The sequence below is a fragment of the Coregonus lavaretus genome, assembly GCF_964263955.1.
Source record: "Coregonus lavaretus genome assembly, chromosome: 32".
Classification (NCBI taxonomy): Eukaryota; Metazoa; Chordata; class Actinopteri; order Salmoniformes; family Salmonidae; genus Coregonus; species Coregonus lavaretus.
Genome location: NC_140019.1, coordinates 21,454,518 through 21,464,603, shown reverse-complemented (window position 1 = coordinate 21,464,603; position 10,086 = coordinate 21,454,518). Strand labels below are relative to the sequence as shown.

Below are 10,086 nucleotides of genomic sequence, written 5' to 3'. Positions count from 1 at the left end.
GGAGGGGGGGAGGGGTAGACTGGGGTGATGAAGGCTGTGGGTGTGTGAGGAGATCTGGGGGATCTGGTAAGGGGAAACCTCCCCGCGTAGTGTGCTAGCCAATTAGCGTTCGTGTCCCCAAGGCTGATTTCTATCCTCCATGTCCTGGCTTGCGTGACCTAGTCAGCCCCGTGAAATCCTCCACTAATCTGGCCTTACTGTCCTCCCCTCCCCCTTCTCCCATCCTAATGATGGGTCACCTGTAAGCACTTCTTATGCGTGTGGGACTCCGGGACTATTCTTCTTTTCCCCTCTCTACCAAAAATTAGGTGTGTTTTTTAACCTTTCTACATGAATTCGGATGTCTTTTCCTCTTTCTCCTGAACTTGTGGTGTGAGCGTGTTGGGTTGATTTGGTGAACCATGCATCTTCTTCTCTACGCCCATGTCTTCCTGTGCTGCTTCAGTGTGGCCCATTCCTTCTGTCCTTCCCAGTGTACCTGTGTTTACCATGGACGGAGTGATGGAACGGGGACCAGGTATTTACCATATTTCTTACAGGAGGTTGTCTTTACATATTTTATTATATTGGAATCTGGATCATTTTTCACAGATTTTTTTAAAATGGTCCATGTATTTTGTATTAGTATTATAACCCCCTGTCCCTCTTAGTATCAGAACCTCCTGTCCCTCTTAGTATCAGAACCTCCTGTCCCTCTTAGTATCAGAACCTCCTGTCCCTCTTAGTATCAGAACCTCCTGTCCCTCTTAGTATTATAACCTCCTGTCCCTCTTAGTATCAGAACCTCCTGTCCCTCTTAGTATCATAACCTCCTGTCCCTCTTAGTATTAGAACCTCCTGTCCCTCTTAGTATCAGAACCTCCTGTCCCTCTTAGTATTAGAACCTCCTGTCCCTCTTAGTATCAGAACCTCCTGTCCCTCTTAGTATCAGCACCTCCTGTCCCTCTTAGTATCAGCACCTCCTGTCCCTCTTAGTATCAGAACCTCCTGTCCCTCTTAGTATCAGAACCTCCTGTCCCTCTTAGTATTATAACCCCCTGTCCCTCTTAGTATCATAACCTCCTGTCCCTCTTAGTATCAGAACCTCCTGTCCCTCTTAGTATCAGAACCTCCTGTCCCTCTTAATATCAGAACCTCATGTCCCTCTTAGTATCAGAACCTCCTGTCCCTCTTAGTATTATAACCCCCTGTCCCTCTTAGTATCAGAACCTCCTGTCCCTCTTAGTATTATAACCCCCTGTCCCTCTTAGTATCAGAACCTCCTGTCCCTCTTAGTATCAGAACCTCCTGTCCCTCTTAGTATCAGAACTTCCTGTCACTCTTAGTATTAGAACCTCCTGTCCCTCTTAGTATCAGAACCTCCTGTCCCTCTTAGTATCAGAACCTCCTGTCCCTCTTAGTATCAGAACATCCTGTCCCTCTTAGTATCAGAACCTCCTGTCCCTCTTAGTATCAGAACCTCCTGTCCCTCTTAGTATCAGAACCTCCTGTCCCTCTTAATATCAGAACCTCATGTCCCTCTTAGTATCAGAACCTCCTGTCCCTCTTAGTATTATAACCCCCTGTCCCTCTTAGTATCAGAACCTCCTGTCCCTCTTAGTATTATAACCCCCTGTCCCTCTTAGTATCAGAACCTCCTGTCCCTCTTAGTATCAGAACCTCCTGTCCCTCTTAGTATCAGAACCTCCTGTCCCTCTTAGTATTATAACCCCCTGTCCCTCTTAGTATCAGAACCTCCTGTCCCTCTTAGTATCAGAACCTCCTGTCCCTCTTAGTATCAGAACCTCCTGTCCCTCTTAGTATCAGAACCTCCTGTCCCTCTTTGTATTATAACCTTGTGTCCGACCTCTTAGACTTTGAATTATGAGTTTAATAGAGGTGCACGTTTTCTCAATACCTATCCCATGTTTAGAATAACTGCAACTCAAGTGTTGGAAACACAAAGTACAGAGCTCTTCAATCCTGGTCAGTTTTCTAGGCTTTTGTCCCAGCCCAGCGTTAACGCACATACTCAAGCTATTAAGGGCTAGATGATCAGATGAATCAGGTGGTTTAGAAGGCTACTGGGCTGGAACAACACCCTGTGGTTCTCAAGGACAAGGACTGAAGAACCCTCCAACCCCTTCCGAATGGTAATCACTGATCTGACTATACTGGATAGGTAAAAGCTATTTTATGGAACTCTAGCTTTGGAGAGAGAAAATATGAGTTTTTGATATATTTAAACTGAGCTTATCTATTCTGACCCTCTCAGATCTGTGCTGTGTAACGACCCAGACATGTCCGACATCCCCGTCAACGTCCCCGTGGATACGGTCAAACTGCGGGTAGAGAAGACGGCAGTGCGGCGCATCCCCACCGAGGCCTTCTACTACCTGAACGACCTGCGCTACCTGTGGATCACCTACAACTCTATCTCGTCTGTGGACGCTGCCGCCTTCTACAACCTCAAGGTCCTCCACGAACTGCGACTGGACGGGAACCTGATCTCCACCTTTCCCTGGGAGTCCCTAAAGGAGATGCCTAGTCTGAGGACGCTGGATCTTCACAACAACCAATTGACCAGCGTGGCTGTGGAGGCTATCCCGTATCTGGTCAACATCACCTACCTGGATATCTCCAGCAACAAGCTGACCACTCTGTCTTCGGACCTCGTGGATATCTGGCCGCCGTTCAACAGAATGCATGTCTCCTCCAACCTGTCCCAGAAAGTGGTGCTCGGTAAGAGAACTGAGGTTGAAGTGTGAGTGGGTGATGTGGGGATGAGGGTTTAAGGTTAGGACTTTGGGCAGGGGTGCACAACCCTCCACCCTCAAGAGCTATAGATGTAGAATTTGATCACCCTGATGCAGGATAACTTTTCTGCAACACAAACTTGTAGTGTATTTGAGGTTTAAAAAGGCTTCTGAAGTTTATAATTTCCACTTAGACATTTCTGACTTGATTTTCCTTTACAAAAAAATTATTTACCCCTACAAAATGTCCATTAATAATAATCCACATAATAATTAAAATGTCCTGTTGCTGCAGGATTATTTTCCTGCTGTAGCAAATTGTCTCAAATTAAGATCCTACATCTGTACTGGTTGCGCAAGCTTTTGCCCTGACTAGAACACATGCTTCTACTGATCAGCTGCTCATGAAATCCATGGCAATCGTTATGACAATACCTCAACGTGATGGCACTTTTTTTCTGGCACGTGGACTGTAATGCAATGTGTATACTTAGTGACTGCTAAGTTTAACCTAAAGGCATATTTCCATCTTCACATTGAGGTTCCAAGACCTATTTGGGTAACTCTGTATTTGGAAAGTCCATCTATAGATGCTCAACAGACTATCAATAGACTATCAACTACAGTTGAAGTCGGAAGTTTACATACACCTTAGCCAAATAAATTTAACTCAGTTTTTCACAATTCCTGACATTTAATCCTAGTAAAAAATCCCTGCTGTAGGTCAGTTAGGATCACCATTTTATTTTAAGAATGTGAAATGTCAGAATAATAGTAGAGAGAATGATTTATTTCAGCTTTTATTTCCTTCATCACATTCCCAGTGGGTCAGAAGTTTACATAAACTCAATTAGTATTTGGTAGCATTGCCTTTAAATTGTTTAACTTGGGTCAAACGTTTCGGGTAGCCTTCCACAAGCTTCCCACAATACATTTGGTAAATTTTGGCCCATTCCTCCTGACAGAGCTGGTGTAACTGAGTCAGGTTTGTAGGTCTCCTTGATCGCACAATTTTTCAGTTCTGCCCACACATTTTCTATAGGATTGAGGTCAGGGATTTGTGATGGCCACTCCAATACCTTGACATTGTTGTCCTTAAGCCATTTTGCCACAACTTTGGAAGTATGCTTGGGGTCATTGTCCATTTGGAAGACCCATTTGCGACCAAGCTTTAACTTCCTGACTGATGTCTTGAGATGTTGCTTCAATATATCCACATAATTTTCCTTCCTCATGGGATTAATTTGCACTTTTCGCACCAAAGTACGTTCATCTCTAGGAGACAGAACGCATCTCCTTCCTGAGTGGAATGACGGCTGCGTGGTCCCATGGTGTTTATACTTGCGTACTATTGTTTGTACAGATGAACGTGGTACCTTCAGGTGTTTGGAAATTGCTCCCAAGGATGAACCAGTCTTGTGGAGGTATACACATTTTTTTCGGAGGTCTTGGCTGATTTCTTTTGATTTTCCCATGATGTCAAGCAAAGAGGCACTGAGTTTGAAGGTAGGCCTTGAAATACATCCACAGGTACACCTCCAATTGACTCAAATGATGTAAATTAGCCTATCAGAAGCTTCTAAAGCCATGACATCTGTTTTAAGGCACAGTCAACTTAGTGTATGTAAACTTCTGACCCACTGTAATTGTGATACAGTGAATTATAATGAAATATTCTGTCTGTAAAGAATTGTTGTAAAAATTACTTGTGTCATGCACAAAGAAGATGTCCTAACCAACTTGCCAAAACTATAGTTTGTTAACAAGAAATGTGTGGAGTGGTTGAAAAACGAGTTTAAAGACTCCAACCTAAGTGTTTGTAATCTTCCGACTTCAACTGTACATGTCCACAGCATTTAGGTGCAGTAGCTGCATGTTATAATAATAATAATAATATGCCATTTAGCAGACGCTTTTATCCAAAGCGACTTACAGTCATGCGTGCATAAATTTTTGTGTATGGGTGGTCCCGGGGATCAAACCCACTACCTTGGCGTTACAAGCGCCGTGCTCTACCAGCTGAGCTACAGGTCAACCTATTTTAGATCCACCTCATGCCTCATGCTCTACCAGCTGTTACCAGGTCAACCTATTTTAGATCCACCTCATAAGAAGTGGGGAGTTAAAGTTATCATGCAATGATAGTCCCTTTCTGACCTTGGGCTTTGACAAATCTAATTAGTTATTTTTCCATGCTTTGATTTGTACAAACATGCCATGTATTTTGGGCTTCACACTAAATCTTCAGATTGTGTGAAGGTGTAAGCAGGCCCTCAGATGTACCCAGGTTTTCATTGGCATGCCAAATGCTGAATAGAATGCTGATGTACAAACTGATGTATACATTGTAGAGAGCATTCGGATACAAGACAAATAAATAAATACATCAATAAATAAACCGGGAATTGTTAAGGGACTTACCAATGGGACATTTCTAAAACAAATCACATGTACAATGTTGTTTATGACTGAAGAAGTATAGAATTCATTAAGACTGAAGGTTACCCATCTTAAAGAAAATACTCTCTCTTTCACTCTGTCTGAGAACTAGCTTGAAGAGTGGGATAATGTTAATGGTGTGTTTAAGGACCAGCAAGCTTATCCATACTGAAAAAAGTTGTTGTATTCGCTGGTGTCCTGGAAGGAGAAACAAGATTAGCCTTTCCCTAAGGAAGACACACAACGTCCCATGTAAAGAATATAGACACTTCCCGTACCATCACATTATAGAATAACCTTTTCAGCACTGTTCAGAGGTTGGCCCACTTCAATGCTCAAAGGCTGTATCAAGAGTGTATCACAGAGCAATATTTGAGCTAGTCTTCAGTAAAACAATTCTCTTAACTGAAGTTTTTAAAGATACCCTGAGCTAACATAAAACAAATGATTAGCGGTTAATGTTTTCTTTCTTTTTTCTTTTCTTCCATCTATTAAAGGGGCAATCTGGAGTTCAAACAATAACAAAATGGACACCCCGCCACTGTTTTGGTAAAAGCTGAGGAATAGGGCTGAAGAAATGTCAACACTCTCAAATTCATAGACAGAGCTATGGATGGAAGGACTGACCATCCATGATGTCACAATATAGTTTGAACCATGTTGAGGCAATACAGTGTTTGTTTAAAATTACAGTGTTTAGAAACAATGGAGAAAAAAAACTTTTATTTTGGGGTTTTATGGGGTAAGACAGTTGAACTAAGCTCATGGGGTATTTATAAGTGGTATTCTTCAAGAATCAATGGGTATACTGTACATCATTAATTCAAAAGTCCAAAAATGTAACAACTACAGATTGCCCCTTTAAAAGACCAGGTAGTGCACTGTAGTATGTTGGGAAAAAAGCCAACAACAGGTTTAGAGTTTGTGGTTGGGTTGTCCCCAGTTAAGTACAACTAATCTGGTTAAGCATGGTTAAGGGGTTTCCACAATACACATGCACTTCCACATGTGTGTGTGCGTGTGTGCGTGTGAGTGTGTGAGTGTGCATGTAAGTGAATGAGTGAGTGAGAGAGAGCGAGAGAGCGAGAGACCGAGAGAGCGAGAGAGCGAGAGAGCGAGAGAGCGAGAGACCGAGAGAGCGAGAGAGCGAGAGAAAGAAAGAAAGAAAAGAAAGAAAAAAAGAAAAAAAGAAAAAAAGAAAAAAGAAAGAAAGAAAGAAAGAAAGAAAGAAAGAAAGAGAAAGAGAGTGTATGTGTGTTTGAGTGTGTTTATGTACAGTAGCTGTGTTTCTGTTAGCATGTGTGTCTGTGTGTGTGTTCTGCGAAAGCGGCTCTACCCTCCTTTCACACGCATAACATGCTAGTAACTTAATGTCATTTGTAAGAGATGATACGACTCCAAATCTGACCCATGTCTGACCCTCGGTCTGAGAAATCCCATCATTAGGGTAATAGAAGGATGGCTCAGTTGTAACGCTACTGTATCCATACCTAGAATGAGAACACTAAGTTACACATGCTAGCTGTACAGAACTGTACAGAAAATTAACTATGTATAGTTTTTTTTTCTATAATGTTGGCGGGAAAATAGATGAACATGGAATTCATAGCATATTATGCCGTCAATGTTTTTGTTGACTTTAGATAAGTACAAGATGTCATACTTGAGTAAAAGTAAAGATACCTTAATAGAAAATGACTCAAGTAAAAGTGAAAGACACCCAGTAAAATAGTACTTGAGTAAATGTCTAATAGAATCTAGTTTTAAATGTACTTAAGTGCAGTAGTGGAAAACGTACTAAATTGTCATACTTAAAGTAAATGCTATGCATCAAATTCCTTTTATTAAGCAAACCAGATGGCTGGATTTTCTAGTTTTGTTATTTATTTATGGACAGCCAGGGCCACACTCCAACACTCAGATATAATTTACAAATGCAGTATTTGCGTTTAGTGAGTCCACCAGATCAGAGGCAGTAGGGATGAAAACGCGTTATCTTGATAGGTGCGCGAAATGGACCGCATTGCTGTCCTGCCTGAGAATTCGAAATGTAACGAGTACTTTTGGGTGTCAGGGAAAATGTATGGGAGTTAAAAGTACATAATTTCTTTAGGAATGTAGTGGAGTAAAAGTAAAAGTAGTCAAAAATATAAATAGTAAAGTGAAGTACAGATACCCTAAAACTATTTCAGTAGTACATTAAAGTGTTTTTATGTAAGTACTTTACACCACTGTTTATTGATCTTTACTCCCACATTTCGTAACCTAGTTATTCACACATTTACATACAACTATCAAAGTATTTAATAATGATTCATAAGATCATTTATGACATGTTAAATATAGGTCCTTATAAACCATTTACTAATCATTAGTTAAGTATTTTGCGTGGCCTAAAGTGTGTTCTATTTACACTTTATAAATACTTTATAAATGTTTTGAGTAACCAGTGTAATTTCTCGCAAAAAGATGAACATGCCATAGACGGGTTGGTTGTTTAGCAACAAAACCAATGCGTGTGCAACTATGGGACAAAACAGACTACCTTTTTCTTTTGCCATGCGAAAAACCTTAACTAATGATTGGTTTATAAGGGCCTATATTAAACATCTTATGAATAGAGAAATGTTTAGTAAATTATTAATAAACGATTTACTAATCCATTTTAAAGGCTTTGTTACATGGAGTTATTATAAAGTGTGACCAATTGTATAATTTGTGTATGAGCTAGGAGAGACTGGAGTCCACTCTTTTAGTTTGTTTACATTCGCAGCCACATTACTATTAGCATTTATCATTGTTAGCATGTTCTTCGTCTCTGAACCACTGCACATTCCTAACCTTTTCACAAACATTAATTTACATTTAATCTAGCATAACTATCACAAACATTTCCTCTCTTTTTCCCTCCAGGTCTTCAGGACAACCCGTGGGTCTGCGACTGCAGGATCTCCAAGCTGATCGAGCTCTCCAAAATGTCTGACACGTCAGTAGTCCTAATGGATCAGTTCCTGTCCTGCAGCGGGCCTGAGAACCTGGCTGGGGTTATGTTCCAAAGGGCGGAGCTGGACCAATGTCTCAAGCCATCCGTCATGATGTCAGCCACCAAGATTACAGCCTCTTTGGGAAGCAATGTGCTTCTTCGCTGTGATGCCACGGGTTACCCCACACCTACCCTCATCTGGACCACTTCAGATGGCTCACCTGTCAACAACACAGGTATCAACAGTGAGACATTATATTATAAGAAAAGGCATACAGTGTCTTATTCAACATGTTTTTCAACAATAGTTTTAGATTTCAAAATTGATTTGTTAGGATTTGCTATTGTTCTACAGTTGATCTTTGAGATTCATTCAAAGAAAGTCTACATCTTGGTGATGATTAAGTCTTGGCATTTCCATGATCTACCTACAGTTGTCCAGGAGTCTCCGGGAGAAGGTGTCCGATGGTCCGTCATCAGCCTAAATGGGATCTCATACAAAGACGACGGGGAGTACAGCTGCAAGGCTAAGAACTTTGCTGGTAATGCAGAGGCTGCCATCAGCCTGTCTGTGGCAGGTTATGTCGCTACAACCATGCCCCCACAGAGGCCCAATGGAGAGGCTGAAGGGAATAGCCCATCCACAACGTCCTCTGCTCCGGCAACTGGCTTCCCCAATTCCCCTAGCACCCTGTTTACCACCACCGCCCCAGCCACGACAACGCTGCCACCTGTCCCCACCAAGAAGAAACTCACGCCCAGCAACGTGCAGCAGAAAGCCCCACCCAAACCATCCAAGATCCAGCAAGGCAGCGACAATATGCTGGCGGCTGATCAGAGCAAAAAGAAGGACGTTTCCAAGTCCGTCCAAGATCTGGAGATCGTGGAGGAAACGGTGGACAGCGCTGTTCTACTCTGGAAGGCCAACGGTTTGCCGAGCGATGCCCCTCTCACCGTTGTGTACTCTACTTACGACGATGAGGACGACTCCAAAAGGACAATGGATACCGATGCTGGGAGTGGCAAGGTCCTCCTCGAAGGCTTGACTTCTGGAATGAGGTACCAGGTTTGTCTGGTTACCAAGGGAAGTGCCGCAGGGATAGACCCCTGCATCAACTTCTTCACACTGGACATTGTTGAGGACGATGCCGCGAACCAGCTGCTGATGATCGTCAGCGGCATTGCCTGCGCCATGGCTTTACCTGTCATCGGTCTGCTGGTCTACAAGATCCTCTCACTCTACTGCCAGAGTAGTGTGCCAGGTTTGGAAGACGATCTGTCTAAAGACACGTATGTGAAGTTCGAGACACTGTCGATGAAGCAGAGAACCTTGAACGCTAATCCCAGTGAATTGTGGGCCCGCAGGCAGACCGAGGAGTCCCAAGAGAGGATGCTCCTCTTCTCGAGGTCCAGCATTGACTCACAAATGACATACAGGAGTGACAGTTCCAGGTCAGAATTTTTGTGCTAGTACTAGATGAAGACTCTACATGACATCACTGATTGTTGAAGCCTTCATTTTTTTTTTTTTTTAATCACACTTTGAGATAGGTTTGTCACAATACCAGCATCGCGATATTCAGAAGTATCGTGGCAAGAAAAGAAGGAGGAAAACAGCCCTAATGCTGGAAACAAACAGCATCATGATACTGGCATCATGACAACTCCATTTTAAGATTGCTGTCTTTGCAGCTCAGCACTTACATTCATTCTCAATTTAATGCAATTTTTCATAATACAATAATGAAATCATCTGCCACAGTGTTTACTATGGCTTACTTCTTAGTCACTATACACCACACCAGGTTTAAACAGATAAGACATTCATTGATCTCAATATAGTATCAATAGACATGCCGACTATCCTAGTCCAACAACACATTGATTTATACTGCTAGCAATGGTTCACTCAAAAGTCTAACCTTCAAG

At 42.2% G+C, this 10,086-nt stretch overlaps 1 protein-coding gene across 1 annotated transcript; it reads left to right on the top strand.

Annotated features, from left to right (window-relative positions):
- Positions 1-401: 401 nt before the first annotated feature.
- On the top strand, positions 402-9,628 carry LOC311107986 (leucine-rich repeat, immunoglobulin-like domain and transmembrane domain-containing protein 3; the record flags this gene model as incomplete). Its single annotated transcript, XM_084150619.1, has 4 exons — positions 402-517; positions 2,255-2,721; positions 8,088-8,393; positions 8,592-9,628. 4 exons carry the CDS (start codon positions 402-404, stop codon positions 9,626-9,628), a joined length of 1,926 nt encoding a protein of 641 aa, XP_084006745.1.
- Positions 9,629-10,086: the final 458 nt, after the last annotated feature.